Source organism: Anser anser (assembly GCF_964211835.1).
Source record: "Anser anser genome assembly, chromosome: 4".
Lineage (NCBI taxonomy): Eukaryota > Metazoa > Chordata > Aves > Anseriformes > Anatidae > Anser > Anser anser.
This window is the reverse complement of record NC_139724.1, coordinates 43,834,155-43,852,385: the sequence shown is the minus strand read 5'-3', so window position 1 is coordinate 43,852,385 and position 18,231 is coordinate 43,834,155. Positions and strand designations below refer to the sequence as shown.

Sequence of the window (18,231 nt, the reverse complement as noted above, 5' to 3'; positions counted from 1 at the left end):
TATGCTGAAAAGCAAATATATTTATTATGCACTTTCATATACACAGGGATTTTCGCTTAATATAATACAAGGAATAAAATAAAAATTTTACAATGTGAAATTCATTCAATGTACATTAAAGGCTATTTACAACCCACTCCAGGAAAAAAACAGTCTATCTGCAAACCAAGTTAACTGAGAAATTCAGATGGGGAATATTAAGCAATACAGATGTTTGCATAGCAGAGTAACCAAGGAGGGAAAAATACCTTTTTATTTTTAAATAAATGGTAATGTTTTCAATACTGATCACAGAGAGGACAAAAATGCATCATTGTGCCTCTACATCTCTTAATGCATTGCTCTTTTGAAGAGTTTTTCCACATGCATACAGTATTGATGCCAGTGTCCACAAAACAGTCTTTTCCCTAGCTTTCCCGTTAGGAGATTTAAGTGTCTTGTGGAGGCGACCTTGGGAGGACCAGTGAAATGTGATGAAAAGAAAGAGGATTCGTGTTTTATTCAGGCTTTTTGGGTCGGGAGAACCGGTACATTGCCAGAAGCAGCCGTGCTGAGTCACAGCTACGCAACTCCATTCGCCTCCACTTGATCGTGCGGATGTGATGGAGCAGAGCAGGACAGAGAGAACAACGGGGGAACAGCGACTTGCCTTTGCACGCAGAAACCTCACAAATGATGAGACTAAAAATCACACACGACAGCAATGTGGAATTACACAGACCTTCTGAGAAAGTAGATGCTTTAAAGCGATTCGTGCTGTGTTCCTAAGTGACGTTCAAAATCCGTAAGCATTGTTATTTTCCTTCTGAAAACATTTTCAGCAGGTCTACTTTCTGCTGATTTGGATATAGGGTTTCCCCACCAGCTGTTTCAAATGTAAATACTATTCACACAAAAACCATCAGGCTATCTATAAATGGTGGCCCCTTGTGAAACTGGCCATATTTTTACGTCCTCTGTCCACAAGGTGCAATTAATAACACAATAAAATTAAATAAATATAATCCCAGTGACAGTCAAGGTCAGTAGAAAAATGTCAGCATTCAGGGATCCCTTTCTAGAGAACAAAACATACACCTAACAACTAAGAAAAGTTTTATTCTTGCACAGCATTGCAAATGGACTGTACTTGAGGTTTGGAACAAGATTGCTGAGAACATTTTGGTACTATTTCTTTACCGAGCCACTCTTAAGGCCGTTTTGCAAGACTTCTGTCACGTCTATTTTATAATTGTCCCACAGGGACAAGAATTCAATACATGAAACATTCAGAATAATCAATATTGCTGTGTGTCAACTTTTAACATTTAATCTTACTATGCACTGAATGCCTGACTATAAAAGATTCTTTTTACATTTAGTAACAAGTGAATAAGAATGGAGGTGCAAGATATAAAAAACCAACAACAACAAAAACCCAACACTTCAAAAGATATTCTGATGACAAGAAAATGTTATGATAATAAGACACTGAGCCCTTTAGTGCCTTAGAATATGCACTACATATACATCCAGGGGCCATTTATCAAAGTTTACGGATAGCCACACATCTAATTAATCCTCTATGAAAAATAACCTTAGCTTTCTATCTTCTTATTTGTGGAATGATCAGAATTAGAGTATGAAAAAGACGAATCTCAAGCCTTTAGAAGAAATACTCACGTATAAAAATAGGCTTATTTTCTAAAGAGCAAGGCTGTGTAATGGTGAATAGTAGAATATAGCTTGCGTTTTTAGGAGAAAATAATCACTTGTTTTATTCTATCACTCAGAGCTGTGCAAATAAGATATGCACATTCAAAGGAAAAATTCATACTGTTCACTTGCACAACAACGGGCTTGATTTTGCTCTCATTTATATAAGTAATCTTTTTCTGCTGTAAGAGTGGGAAATCATTTTTCTGTTACCTACAGATGGACTATCTAGGTTGCTGACCAACCACACTCCAGGTACAGATACACACACAGGCACTACCTAATCCACCAGAAGCAGCAACCACATTCATACAAGTTTGTGCTTTAAAGAGTTATTGTCTCAGGACAGGGCTAACTCAGTAATCCTTGTTCTCCACAGACAATGGTTTTATTAACCTTTTCTTTCTCTATTATACTCTCACTGCATATTCTCTCAGCTTAACAAAGCTTCTGTATTTTCCATGGTTGGTTTAACCGACACATTCTCAATACAGTCCTCTACCTTGGAAAAATAAAGAGCTGTTTCTAATGTATAAAGATGTACATGAAAGCAGGATCAGACCTTTAACATTAGCACCTAAGAAATACCCATATTCAGTTACCTCATTACCATAACAATAACTGAGGCTATTTAAGATCAGGTGTCCAAGACCAAATTTACCCATCGCTTCCAGTGGTCACAGGCTGCCGTCCAGATTTGGTGCTGTGGTACCAGACACTGAATTTTGTTTCTTAAAAATCCCAAAGATACTGCAGATGGCTGCAGTCTGACCCCTTTGCTACCACAGAACAGCTATTACATAGACAGAACACACAAGTACAGTATTTATAAAATACTGCTACAAGATTTGCATTTCTCAAGAGGACTTCTTGAAGTACACAGGAAACACTGACCATACGTTACACCAATGCAAATGTGACACACTGTCTGCTTTTTTTTTTTTTTTCTTTAGCCACAGGAAAATAAATACAAAAAGCACTGCCTTTTCATACAAAGTTCACTGTGGCACATGCACTTCTGCCAAGCGTTCTGGAAATCAGAAATTCCTCAATCTTACAATTTTCAGCTGTTGTCAGGGAAATACCGTGTGTATCTTTCTGCAATTAAAAAAAAAAAAGTGCTCATTCTGTGTATTAAATACAAAGTACATAAAATAAATTTTTGAAGCACAGAGGGTAATACGGAGAAGGCAGCCTGAAAATGTAGGCACGTTACAGTAATTAAGGTAACTGTACTGTGGTATAATCACATTCTTGAATTTCCAGGCGGACTAAACAAGCATTCATCGGTGTTTTCATCAATGCTTTCATCCCAGCCAGCTGATAAATCACTCGGAGCAGAAGCACTTCTGTTCGTGGCATCACGGAACTAACCTAAAAGCACAAAACAAAACCGTGAAGTTTTGAAATATTCCACCATAGATGCAGCGCTGTCAGCGAGACAGCTATGTAATTTCTAATTCAAGTTAAAAGCACACAACAACATACCAATGACAAAAAGCATTTCCTGTCTAACTCAAATCACGTGATGGATTTCCTGTGCTTGCTACTGTCCAAAACAGCTACAAGGTTCCTGCAGCAAGAAAGCCTTCTGATTATAGCTTAGAAGAGGCAGACGGGGAAGGAAAGCTGGTCCTCAGGTGCTCTGGCAGAGCATTTCTGGTGTGATTCTGCACGTGTGACTAATGCACTCACTGGTCAGGGAAATTACTGCTTTTGTGCTCAAGACTTGGCAAAAGAGGAGGTAAATTACAGTCTGCACTTGTGTGCAGTTAATAATGCACACAAGTTGTTTTAAACTTCTGTATTTAAAGTTAAGCTACGTGAAAGCATTAGAGAAAAGGAAAGGAAAAAATTTAGTTATCCATCACCTCATATGCTTAATACATAAAATAAGTACTTCAAAGCGGAAAACCCCTGACTTTTGAAAAAAGCGCTATATGTTCCTGATAAAGCAAAGCTCAAGATGAGTTTTAAAATTATACGTGAAGCGTTATTTTTTTTTCCATGCTTTCTACATGTTTTAAAATCTACACAGATGAAAAATTCATCAAAACTTGTCAGCTTCAAGGACACAGGTCAAGTTGAAATAATACATTTTAGGTCAGAATTATATACAAAATGTAACATGAAAGCTAGCACTAAACATCAGGCACCCGTATGGAGGTAGGAAAAAAATACAAATATATTTAAACCCTGTTTTGGACAGGATGTAGAGCCGTAGGAATCTATAACCATTTTGACTTTTACTAAGATTTAGAGTCCATTTCCCTTCTTACACCTGCTTACCCCTCTCTCTGCTCCTGTAGTTCTACCCCTTCACTTTTGTCTGCTTCACAACTCATCTGACCCTTTGATAAATAATACTAATATTTGCACGTTACAAATGTGCAGGCTCTATTATGTAGCTTTGTGAAACACTGTATTGTTTCAAATATTTTGGTTTCACCAAAATAGGAATCCCACAGAAACATCTTAAGAGTCCAGCACAATATCCTAACACTCCGCAGTTCACAAGAGACCCCAGGTACACCTGGAGAGATGCATTCTATTAACATGAACTCTATTTCCCAGACATTTCAGAGAAAAAAGAAAATGTCAACATGCTTTTGGCAGCTCAAAATCTCCCATTTGTGGATTCTGTACCAACTGCAATTGCCCTAGAAACCTGCAGTCTTTGGTGGCCTTCAAGAGAACTGAGTCAGCTACCAAGAACATTCTGGTTCTAAGGAGCAGCAGTCTGGTCTGTAAAAATGCAGTGTTTACACAAACAAAACGTATGTTTTCAGAAAAATACAAATAAGCAGTGAGAGCTGCATACATTTCATGTATGAAGATGCTGCTTCTTTGAAATTCAAATGGAAAATACTAATTATGAATACATTCCAAATACCCTAAAAAGAAAAATTCCCCAGGATGAAGCAGAGAAATAGTTCTGTTTTAGCTGATTTTCTTACTGACAATTCATACTTTAAAAAGCTACATAATATTTATTTTGCAGCATAAAATTTAGTATGGGAGAGAAAGTGAGAAATCAAAGTGAACTCCACTGATTTTCAGCTCATACTTAAGAATTGCAGAATGGTGAGGAAATTGATAACAGATTTGTATCTTGCTATGAGGAATGTTCTCTCTTTGTAGAATATTATTTCACAATAACAGAAATATAAAATTAAAGCTTTAGGGTAGCTTCTAAACTTTCACATTTGTAGAAAAACTCGAGTTTTCCCATTCAGAATCTAAATTCATAGAAGTAAATTTGTTGCCTGTAACTTGCAAGAATCTTCACAAGCTTCCTAAAAAGCATCTTTGTAAATACGATTAATTACTCAATATAGGGGGAACTGCATGAAATAATGAGTGTATCTGAAAATACCACATAATAAAATTCCCAGCTATTCTTATACTGGTGAAGAAAATTCCAGATCAAAGCTACATGAAACTTAGCATTTAATTCAGTAATGTACTAAAGACAGAGGAGCAAGATTTGAGCACTTCAAATTCAACAGAAAATATGTTGATGAAACAATTCTTCCAAGGCTGATGCTTTTAAATTACAACCAATCAAATACTTGTCATGGTTTTCATTAAGACAATTACAATGGTAAACTACAACGAAATGTATTTTTAGCTTACTTAAAACACACATGATGAAATGCGTGCATTTTGCTCCTTCGTGACTGGATAGATTACCTTTTATAACGGTGTTTCTTTCTTGTAGTTGAAGCTTGGGTCACTACCTTCAATCTGGAGTTTTAAGGCTTGCTTAAGGCTGAGTTCTGTCTCTGCGGGAGGGTAGCCTTCCAGTACCTCCTGGTGCCCTCTATCCTGCACTGTTCGTGGGACAGAAACCCTACCAAGAAAAACCTGATTGCTTTGAAGATGATAATTGGGATTTGTCATAATTCCGTTTCTCTTCTTCTGCTCCCCACTCTGTTGGTGAATTAGGAACTGCTGCTGAGATCGACCAATTTCTTGCTGAGCTGGTGGGACCAAAATTTTGCACTGTGATTCTGTCGGCATTGACTTGAGCGGCACACTCGTCCCAGATTTGGCAATAGGTACTCGTTTATCAAACTGAGTCATTTCATACTCTAACACTTTTGGTTGGGAGGAACCACTTTGTTTTATTTTTTTTCCAGCTGACCCAGACTTGCTGGAATTGTCCGTTCTCCCCCCTTTGTTAGCTTTAGTTGATTTCAAACTAGGTTTCACTTGGCTCCATTCAAATTCACTACTTGGTGAATTGTGATTTTGACTTAGGGAATGAGTTGTGGAAGAAGGAGAAACAATAGACTGCCTACTTCTGCTGCGTGGCAGGGAATGCTGCTGGATTTGTTCAGTAAAGGAGAGGCTGTGGAAACTATCGATGGGCACAGTCTGAGCAGTTGCGGTCGATGATGTGGTACGGAGAGAAGAATTTTTGGAACTTTTCAGGGAATTATTTGACAAAGACGACTTCTGACGGTCAACTGTAGAATCAGGCGACTCTGAAGGAGAGCTGAATGCATGAGCAGGCCCATTAGATAAGCCACGCATACTAGGTTGCATATCTCCACCGGTACTCCCTGAACTATTTGACTTCATTGTTAATGACTGCATTTTAGAAGAGACCGACTGTAAGGGTTTTTGCTCCATTGTGTGGACTGGAGACGGGGTACAGCCATTCAGAGTAGATGCACCATATTTTTCCAGTAATTTAATAATCTGAGAATGTCCATTTTTAGCTGCGACACGCATAGCAGTGCGGCCAAACTGGTCGGCGTGATTTGGATCAGCACCATGCTCAAGTAATATTTGGACAACATCAATGTGCCCTTCTTGGGCTGCAATGCAGAGTCCAGTAGCACCTTGGTTACACGTATGATCGACCAGAGCTCCATGCTCAATTAGAAGCTGCACTACCTTCACATGACCTTGCCATGCAGCAGACTGCAAAGCAGACCTCTTCTCGTTATCTGCAGCATTCACATCGGCATGGTATGTTATCAGCACCTGTACCATCTCCAAATGGCCCTGCCAGCAGGAAACATGGAGTGCTGTTCTTCCTTCAGCATCACTCGCCTCTACGTTTGCACCATTTTCTAAAAAATACTCAGCCATCGTGAGTTGGTTTTCTAATGCTAAAATATAAAGCGTTGGCCGGCCATCAGCATCTTTGTAGTTTACATCTGCTCCGTGGCTGAGTAGTAGTTCAACTATATCTCTGTGACCTTCTAAAGCAGCAACCCGGAGCGCATTTCTCCCATCATAGCCTCTCTGATCAATGTTGGATTTGTTTTCTAGTAATATCTGCACACAATCATAGTGACCTTCTTGTGCAGCTAATATGAAAGGTATACGTCCATCATTATCAATTTCGTTTGTTCTAGCACCTTGTTCTATAAGAGCTTCACATATCAACCTGTGACCTTCAAAAGCTGCCATATGCAAAGGTGTCCAGCCTGCATCATCTCTATGATTTTCATCTAGCCCCCTGTCCAGCAGAGTCCGTACTACTTCAACATTGCCTTGTGCAGAGGCTATGCTCAGAACTGTTCTCCCTTCACTATCTATGCTATCAACAGCCGCACCCCAAAATAAAAGAGTATTTACAACTGAAGCGTGGCCCATGGAGGCTGCTGCCAGAAGGGGCGTACGACCATTGTTATCCGTGTGATCAACATCTGCTCCTCCTTCCAGAAGTAGATCAACAACGTCTACGTGTCCTTCATAAGCAGCTACCAGCAGCGGAGTCATGCCGTCTTTATCGCAGTGGTCGACTTCAGCACCCCGGTCAATCAGAAGACTAACCACCGAAGCATGCCCCTTGCTAGCCGGTACACAAAGCGCAGCGACCGACAGTGCAGTTCTTCCGTCCACATCCTCGTGGTTCACCTCTGCACCATGGTCCAGCAGGTGCTCCACAATCTCTTTATGCCCCATGTACGCAGCCGCAATCAAAGCTGTTCTGCCCTCGTTATCGGCTTTATTAACTTCAGCACCATGCTGGAGCAGGTTCAGCACGATATCTTCGTGCCCTCCCCAGGCTGCTGCTCTCAGCGCTGTTCGGCTATCGGCATCCGCACAGTCCACTTTGACTCCGGCATAAAGGAGCGCAGAAACCACCTCGGTGTGCCCACCCCACGCCGCAGACCGCAGTGCTGTCCAGCCGTCGTGATCAGTGTGATTAACGTTAGCCCCGCATCCGATCAAGCAATTCACCACCTTGGTATGCCCCTGCCGCGCAGCGAGGGTAAGTGCTGTTTGCCCGTGAGTGTCTTCTATCTCTAAATCCGCTCCCCTCGAAACCAGCAAGTTAACGACATCGAGGTTGCCGCTGTACGCTGCGTTGGCTAGGAGCGTCCTCCCGTTCGAGTCGCACTGGTTGACCGACGCCCCATTGTCTAACAAGGTGCGAATGGAGTCTTCTCTTTCCAGAGCCTGCCGCACGATGCAAGACGTGCGGTCGTCTTCGCTGTTGACGTGAGCGCCAGCTTTCACCAGGAGCTGTAACACTTCTTGTTCTTTCGGAATGAGGGTCGACAGGGAGTCTTTGACAGGCGTGCCATTCCATATCATCCACAAAGCCAGCTCTGAAGTCTCTAACTGTAAATTTGAGTTAATTAGATGCAAGGCAAATTCTTGAGCTTCTAAGGGCGTTAAATCCTTTGCCCGGCAGGTGTAACTCATCGCCAGCATTCTGTGTCCTTCTGCTGCATTGCACAAGTATTTCTGTGTACAGTGCTTTACATCCAGCAACCATTCCGCAAAGCTGTAATGAAACAAGATTTTTGTATTTCCAAGTCCATCAATGAGGACTTTTGACAGGACATCCAATTTGCGCTGAAAATCTTCCATAGTCAACGTCATATTTTTCGTCCACACTGCATGATACAATTCTGTTGTGGTTAACGGCCTGCAGGCTGCAAGAATCACATTAAGAATAGGCTGGACTTTTGCAAACTGTTTTCTCACAAAAAGTCTCTGACAGAGCCAAAGGTATAGGCCATTTAACGTTCCCGGAATATCACGGATCTCTCGTAACATAATAAAATTCTCCACAACTCCATCTAGGACACGTTCCAGATACAAAAAGCAACCACTGCTTTTGATGTGGAGCTGATTCAGCATTTCTGCAGTTTCTTTTGTGAGATGTTGTCTCAGTGCTTCTTCCTGATCTAAACGATGTAAAATATACTGTTGCACATCTTTCACAATGTACGCCTTTCGTAGATCATCCAGACTTATTTTTCTAAAACCTATTGAAAGAGAAGAAAGTTATTATTTATTTTTGATCTAGTTTCACTTAAGTCTTTTTTAAAAAAAGCAAAAAGACATTTTGGGGTAGGGCACACCCACCACAATGTGTTTTGTATGCAAACATACTGAATATAAATCATTATTAATAGCAGAAAACACTTATTTTTAATCATGATCTACTATAAGCAGAAATACGTGTTACTAAAGAGGAACATTTTAAAAGTGACTTTGAATCAGACATTGTGTGTCTGCCTTGGACAATACTAAACACCTAAGCAAAAAGAAAAATAAATGAAAAACAGAACTGCAACTGAAGTGAGATTATTAAGTATTATTATTTTATTAAAGGGATAATACTTTCTCCAATGTGGTTAACAGTGGAATTCCAAATAATTTTCAGCTATTTAGATTAAGACAACCATTATATTAATATAATTACATAAGATATTATTTACACCTGGTGCATATTCTTGAAATGAACATAAATCACTTTAACATGATCACCTTTGTTTCTTTTAAAAGCCTTTATGATGTAAAAGAGAGAGATATTCAAGAACAGCTTAAACACCTTTACATTTCTGTGCACTGATTACTGTGTATTTTTTCAAATAAGGACTGAGTTTTAGATAAACACCCCAGTTCTTTGGTAGCTGAATCACTGCATAAGGAAACAGGCTTTCTGATAGTCATAGGATCCCATTGTTTTTCCAAACTATTTACTCTTGAGAGGAAAAAGGGAAATTTCATATGTGCATAGTGTGTACATCTCCTCCCTACATGCATACACGTACAACCCCACACCCTCTGACAAAGTAAAGAACCCTGCTCATACAAACAGGTGACGAACAGTCTCCAGGGCAATTCCAGTAGCCGAAAGCCCTAAAGAACAAGGCGGAATGGAATATGTGAATGGCATTTTAGTTCCATGGAATACACGGCTATCTTGTTTAAAACACTGGTTTTAATAGCACCAAACAGTGTGTTTGACGAATACCTACCTTCTTTGTTTAACAAAACATTATGTTGTCTGAATGCTACTTTTCTGAAAGCTACAGGAAAACTGCAGAAGACACAGACACAGTGCCCTGAACTACCGAGGTTAAAATTGTATTTTAGGCCGAAATTATTCCTCACTTCTCCAGGGACAGGCTTTAATCTCATCCTCCTATGTAGCAGCTTGCACACATTTCCTTTAGAGTCAGCTCATCTCGTCAAAAAAAGCTTTGCTTTGCAAACCAAAGCAGTTACTAACCCCCAAATTATATTGAAGGAAAAGCAGCCATCGAGCAACCCATCCAATGCAATCTCGGTCCTAACTCCACAGAACAAGTAATTGGAAGTGACACTCTGAAGAAGGTCATTTTCAACTCTATGTTTTTATTGGATTAAAATATTCTGTGGATCAAATTGCTCACTCTGTGAACTTGTTCCAATAATTGAGCTTTGTTTCTTGTCCCTGAATGTCTTCAGCAGAGGTTCTGAACATTATGTCGAGCTCCTTCTGTTAACTATTTAAGAGTTAAGTCTTCCCAAGCACTGTACAAACACAACAGCCTAGAACCAAGATGCCAATTACAGTGATGTTACTAAAATAGTAAAAGAAGCAAAAATATATTAATTATGGTAGCATGACAAATCTAAGAGGGCTAAATCGATAGAATACAAAAGTATGCTTCTTCTCAAAATAAAACCATTGGACAGGATAATTTTGCACATGCTAAGACCACACCAATGACATTATAGACTTGCAGATTTTTGAATGCAAAGGCAAGGAGGCAGAAAATAAGATCTGGGAGGATCTCTCTCTATTCTAGAGACATTTTTTAATGTCTCTCCAAAAAAAAAAAAAAGAACCATCTTTACCCATCACAATTTGTTACCTCAACTTCAAGTAATGTCCTAACTTGACCTGCAGAATGGCATAATTCACTGATTTACTGTTCATTTGGTTAAAATATTCTGTATGTATCTTTGTAAAGCCCATAATTCATGCACAGAAGCCAAGTAAGAAACATTGCTGAGTAAGGACAGCTGGTGCCCTCCCATTCTGCTGATTCCAAGCTTTCCTTTCAAGGAAAGGCTGCTTCTGCGAGCTTTCAGAAGACAGAAAAGCAAAAACAGTGGAGTTAAAAATGAAGGATTGCTTGGTGCATGCATTCACAGTCATATGTGCACAGAGCTGTCATCACACAAGTGTTGCTTTGGTTGTCTCGTCTCATGTGTGCAGGCAGCAGCTCTATTTTGCTCAGTTCAGAGCAAAAAGCAACCACCACAATTACCTTGTAGTTCTTTAAACTCCTCTGTTAAGAGTGAAGTAAACCCTTCTGCGAGTCAGATCTGTATCTGTCACTTGGCTGAATGAAAATAGGAACAAAGCTCTGCAAACTCCTTCTCAGTGTGTCTAGTAATAGGTGACTCTCGTCACGACACCCCCAGCTCTCACATCAATTCCATGCCCGCATCTTTCCTTCTCACCTACATCTCCATATCTAAGTTACTTTTATTTTTAAATAACTCCAGTGCTTCTTCAAGTTTTACGGTGGTTGATTTCACCTCACCCCAGCAACAAAACCCGTGACAGACCCAAACAACAGCAATCTTCAACAGCAAGAACAACAGCAAGACTTCAGCTAATGCTCTGTGTTGACTTATGACCGCTCTTCACCTCCCTTGACTCTCAGCCTTCGCATGAAAAGTTGCAGAGTGGTAACTGCTCAAGCATCTCAGACCCCATATGTGTGCTTCAAAAGCACAAAACTATTCCTTACCTTGAAACGTCTTGGAATACCGATTTCCATTTTGCTACTCGAAAGGGGTAGGGAAGTCAACAAAACCATTTTGGACATGATCCAAAAAATAAACACACCCCAAAACCTCAATCCCACATATGCTCCAAGTTTTTCAAATGTTCTTTCTTAAGGAAATCTTATATATCGTATCTGAAGACAAGATACAACGAGCACACTACAGCCATACGTGTCTTCACACGTCCTAGGGACAAAACATTCTTTAAGGGCTGGGATTAATAAACTTCCATTGTAACAGACTTTTGAACAGAAATAGGCTCTTATATTTAACCATTGCACCATGCCATGCTACAATAAATACTCCAAGGAAAGTTTTACAGATAGAAAATATTAAAAATCAACAACAACAACAAAAAACGAAATTCTTGTTGTTAGCTTGAAGGAGTAAAACAAAGCCGTGTTTTTTTTGCCTAAGCATCTATCTAAATGAGCTCATTTTACATTTCCAAACAAAGATCCTGCAAACTTGCTTTTCCACCCTACCAGACACAATAAGTCACTTTCACGGACAAGAAGCATCAAAACACTAGGAGAAAGTTCATTTTGTTTCAGATGCATTCCCATGAACTACTTAAGCTCAGCAAAACAGGAGCGCAGCAGACAGAACTTGCAGTCCCACGACCCTGCTTTTTGCATTGCTAACATTTTTCTTACAACACATCACTTTCAACCCAATGGGAGCTCCAATATGGATTTTCCTGATTTATTAAATTCCTGGCAGTTCTGTAAACAAATCAGTTCCAAATGTATTTCTTGGCAAGGCCTGGGGTCATTCAAAGAAAAAAAAAGTATCTTGGCTATATAAATACTTTTACAGTATATCAACATTTTCAAATTTAATAATAAAAATAAGCTATTAACTAGCAGGTTCCACTAAATACTTAAAAATAACCTTCAATTTTCATATCTTTAACAAAATATATTTTATTGCTTTAAAGTTTTAAATACACTCTAATATATTTCATTTAATTAAACTGTTAGCTTTGAAATAATCTAAATGATTAAAACCATGGCAACACTTAGGCATTAATAATTTACACTGCTGATCTAAGCATATATTAAGTTTGGTATTTCTCTGGCTATTTATGTACATCTGTTCTAAAAGAACAACGTATCCAGCAGAGAAAATGCACCTGAAAACTGCAGCAGCATACTTAGTACACTGCAAATGCATTAAAAACTATGTGTTATGAATTGCATCGCATCCACCACAGGTGCTAAGGGATATTGGAAGAGTCTTGAGGCTGAATTCTGCTGCTGTCACTGGTCCATGTCAATGCACAGAATTTTATTTTGTTAGATTTACAGGTCTTCCTAAAGATGTAATTTAGTCTTCCTTCTTTAATTACAAAGCTAAAAAGCTGAAAATGCACATACAACTTTTTATTAAGAAAGAAGAAATTCCCTAGCATCCAATTTTGAAGTGGTGATCAGAAGAGTGAGAAAAGAGGAAACAGCAAATAATAAAGTCATGTCTACCTCCTAATGGAAAAGAAAACCACCCTTATTTCCCAAGTCTCCTGAATGATTTTTTTCAAAACAAAACTGCAAATAACTTTTTCACAGCTGTAGTAATAATATAGGAGTAAATTTTACAACTACATAAACATTTAAAAATCTATATAAATTATCTTTTATTGTCAAAATCCATCTCCTATAAAGACTTTAATGTAACACAAAACTGCCTAAATAAATTCTAGCCTGTAATGAAAAATTAAGGGACAATGTAGGTTTTCTCTATTTTTTTTTTTAAAGCAATCTCTCCTGAAATGGTCTCATGCCATTTATACTCTCGGCAGCTGAGAAGGAAAGGTTTCGTTCCAAACCAGGCAAGTGATTTGATTTGGGGATTCAGCACTACAGCTACCCAAGCGGCTTCAATAACCAAACAGTATGAATCTTCTGGGTGCAGAAAAGCTGGTTTGTGATTTTTATTACATTTTCCTTTAGTTTTCACATTTTTGCTCAGTTTTTAATCTTAGGAAATGCTACAAGAACAACCCTCCACATCTATCCAGACCAGAACTAGCAAATTGCAAAAATACCAAAGACCTGTGCTCCCAAGATTTCCAATCCAGAGCAAGTCTGGATAAATATCAGTTCTTAATATCTGTATGTCTGAAGCTGCATGATAGACAAATACAAGAGTGAGAAAAGCCAAAAGGTCCACTTTTGCCTATAGATAAGTTGAGAGTAAGCTGCCTCCGATGCTAGAGTGAACCCTTTCATGTCCATTTTTCAGCCTTTTTATTGCAGTTTCCAGTATGTAACGTTATCTTCATGGTAAATATGACTCTGTGAGATGTGCCATCTGCATGGGTTGTACCAGGCTGGTGCCTCGTGCACGAGGAATTCGTTTGATCAAGAATGTCAGTGTTTAATTGAAGGGTACAATCAAGCCGGATGCCACAGATAATATCTTCTTTAAAGATAAAACAAAGAAGTACATGCCTGTTAAAAAGCCTCTTTAGACCAATGAATAGAGCATTTGTACATATGCAGTTCTGCCTGTTTACCTTTATGCTGTTAAATGAGGAAATATCCGCTTTTTACTCAAACTTCTCTAAATAAAATTGTTGGAATTTAAAATGCCTAAATTCTTTTAAAAAGGAAATCAGTTTTGCAAGAATAGCTGCTTTGCTTTTGATATTTATCCTCTTTTTAGGGGAAACGGTTTAATTATCTAGTTAGCTGAAACATATAAAAACACATTGTATGGTCTGTGCCGCTTTCAGGGCAGACGTTTTTTGAGTTATTTAGAAAATAAAGGAAAGAAATCAGGGAAGAAAAGGAAATAAAGTTTTCTAAAAAACTGTAATAAAAAGATTGAAAAGTCTGTGTTTACTGCAGCTGCTTGACAGTCCACACTTGTTGCCAAATGATAGCAAATGACTACGTGGGAGATTATGTGGATAACTATGGACACTAGAAGGAAAATAGCTAAATTTGGGGCAGAAGTCTGGCAGGCATGATGTGGCAGTTGGTGACAGCGTACATAGAAGAGAAGGAAGGATGACACGTGTTATCTGTTCCCCTTCTTTTTTACTCAGTTGGCTGGCTTTTGCTCACTGTGGAGGGTGACCGCAGACTCATGCAGGCATCAATTTACATTTGGTTCATATTTTTGAGGTTGTCTTTGCAGCCACAAGAGGCAAAAACTATTTTCTTTTTGTTTTAATTAATGAAAGCTGAGAATCTGGAGTAAGGGGAAAAATCTGTAGCACACTGTGCTACTACAGAAACTCCGAACACACAGGGGCCACGAACACGGGGCTGCAGCAGAGGCAGGCACAGCTATTCAACCTGCATAAATAAGTTACCAGCAAAAGGGAAGGAATGAGGACTAGAATAAACTCCCCTCCTTTCTAGCAGTGGCAAGATGACAGTGGATGAGGAAAGGCTGGACTCTTTCTTCCATGTCATGACTATTTTTGGCAGGAGAGATGCTTGCAGAGCTCTCGCCTGTGTTCAACACCCAAAAAAGAACATCGTCGGGACCAAGCAACTGCAGCAGCCCTGCTCCCAGTCATTTATACCACATGCTGACATACAGCCTTAGCTCTCATTTCAGCACTTTTGTGGAGGAAGATTTCACACTTCAAAATTATAACTGAAACCTGATACAAACTGACTTATCAAATTAATACTAGCTAGTATATATTCCATACCTTACTATAACATTTTTAGCAGAAAAACCAACAGATGGGACTCGTTTTCCTAAAATAATGCTAAAAGGATTCCAATCTATCTTACTAAGTTAGAGCGAAACTGATTTTTTGTGCCAAATGGAAGAAACATCTGAAAAAAATGACCAGTGACTACATTATCGTTATACTTGCAACCATTTACTGAGAAACTGGAAGCACAAGAAATTCAGTGTAATGGTGTCCCAGAGTACAGTGCACATTACTGTGCACACCCTTTCTTCTGTCACAAGTACAAAAAATGCTCACTGTAAATCTTAAATTCTGCCTGCCTGTCAATTAACTAACTTTAAAAAAAAAGAAAGCTCAGCTAAAAGTAAACATTCAAATACCACAAAAGAAAAGAAGAGTTTGCCCCAGAAGAAGTGTTAACAACAACCTATCCTTTGCAGGCTAAAACCAGAAAATCAACATTATCTCAAATTTTGCAACACAAAGTTGCAATATATATGTGTATATATATGAAATTAACAGAAGCTTCAAGTATGCTCCTCATGTCCTTGCTACATCTTTCACAAACTTGAGTATTGGCTGTAAACAAGAAAATCACCCAGAAGTGTACTGCTAGATGCGATGTCACAGTTTGCTCTCATTTTGGAAAAAAAACCACCACCATTTCTTACAAATGGACCCTAAAATTTAATCTCAATTTGTGTCCAATTACTTTGGGATTCATTCTTTCTTTTCTGCACCTTTTTGCACAGTGAAGATAACATTATAATACCAAGAGCCAACTCCCTTTACACTATTCATCAAATCATTCGCTGTGGAAATGAGAAATTAACTCATTCAAGTTAAATTTATTTTAAAGGCATACCCATTAGTTCTGCTGATTTTTTCTGTCAAGAATTCCATCTGGAAACATACTTAGAAGACAACAGCAATTTTTTAGGACCAGCCTGAAACATTATATGATTCAATGGAAAGGAAATAAAGCTGCTCTGAAGAAAGTTTTGTCTGTTTTTTGGCAGTGACAACGTATCTAATCAGCCAAGCTCTGACGAAACTATTCCCATATGAACTTCCAAAGGAGCCCTATGAAGCTACCCCAAAATTTCCCTTAGTTCTCACATACTCCCAAATACCAGTGTTCGTGTCTGCTGCTGATTAATACAGGACTCCATTCCAGAATGCAATTATCACATTGACCTTTTGCCACGGTAGAAAGGAGCAAGCCTATGGGTCTATGTTCTATAATCACATTTTTGTCCTAATTGTTGCCTTAACACACACAGGCTTTATACATAGGCCTGGAATCCAGTCTAGATATTGCCCTTTATTGAATTTCAGAGAACGTCCAGTAACAATGTCATTATAGTGAAGAAATGTTTTCATGACACAGTAAAGCCTGGATGAAGAAGTTGTAAAGAATTCTTTACCACGCAGTCTTTGCCAAAAGTATACTCTAAGAATCCACATCGACAGTGTTACCCTCTCAAGTTCCACCTTCAAAGGTTATTCACTGCTTTCTGAAAATAAGGGGAAAGTTTTTAATGGGAGATGAAAAAATCTTTTGAGGTTGTGAGGAATGGGCGTATACAGCCGAAATACTTATGTACTTACACATCACCTACACTGTTTCAAAGCTTTTTAGAACTAGCAAAGCAAGAAGAAAACTCAAAGCCACCAACAGTTGTATTGTGGACATAATTTACCTCTGAACTACTCTGATGATTTAAGCTTTCTGTAGGTCTCAGTAAACTGGAATGTGAGGTTTTTAGGATTACCATTTTTGCCACTGCTGCTTTTTAGAATTAAGCACGCATTAGTGTTTTCAACCGACACCAAGGGTCTTGAGGATACTAGATCCTTGTTCCAGTGCTTGCTGGGGTCTGCACTCACCTGTAAACATTTTTGTAACAGCTTTGCTCTGCTTGCGGGCAGAACATAGAAGGAGCAACCAAGGAGGGAAGAACTCAAAGTGGCCAGCCAACAGCTCCGCTATCGTCCCAGATAAGCTTGTAGAAGTCTGTTCACCCTCGGAAACGTTGCAGCCCTCGTCAACTGAGTCTACAAGCAGGAAGAGGCTCTGCTGAGGGGGCTTCATTCCCAAAAGAGGAAGCAGAATGCACCTGGAAGGAACGTGAAACAAAAACAGTCTTAGATTTAATAATGTATTTATTAACTGTCACATAATCATTAAATTAAAGCTATGATCAACCTAAAAGGCAAAGCTATTTTTAAATAATCTAGGCAATTTTCTACATGGTTACCACAGAAAATATTGAGTTAGACTGAAGTAACTAAAGATAGCTTGAACAGTCTGTGATGTAATTCTTGCTTAGGCAATATTACATTTTAATTAACTTACATTTTATAACAATACTTTAAACAATGTAATATGGTTCAGAGCCCAATAGAATACTTCGAAAAATTTTGTTTTAGTAAGACAGAAACTACTTGGCCTAAAATTTAAGAAGTTCATTACTGTTGTCTGTGTCAAACCTGCTATTATTGCTTATCGGAAGCTAACAGTGAATGATAGCTGGCCATGAAATAAAACCCTAAATAAAAGACATCTGAAACATCAAAACTCAGAGTCCATGTCTGAATGAACAAGTTTTACAAAGAACAGAATTTCTGCACTTGTAGTACCATAACTTAACAAACGAAATGTAAATTAATTTAGTACCAAACTGAGGCTGGTGAGGTATTACTTTTTATTTCTATTGAAATTGCCATGTTCCCATTACCAAAAAAGGATTATCTGCATTCTCAGGACACCAGCATTTGTACTAATGCATCTCCACAGCTAATAACCAGAGTTCTGGTCTCATATTTAC

General features: G+C 38.7%; 1 protein-coding gene across 1 annotated transcript in view; it reads right to left on the bottom strand.

The window, feature by feature from the left end:
* ANKRD50 (ankyrin repeat domain containing 50) overlaps positions 1-18,231 on the bottom strand; it is a 42,020-nt gene continuing 23,789 nt past the window's right edge. Inside the window, exons 3-5 of the mRNA XM_083835899.1 lie at positions 17,291-17,520; positions 5,389-8,936; positions 1-3,069 (exon numbers count right to left, since the gene is read on the bottom strand). Of these exons, the coding sequence (XP_083692025.1) occupies positions 5,392-8,936; positions 17,291-17,520 (3,775 nt within the window). The 3' untranslated portion in view covers positions 1-3,069; positions 5,389-5,391. The remainder of the gene's footprint in view (positions 3,070-5,388; positions 8,937-17,290; positions 17,521-18,231) is intronic.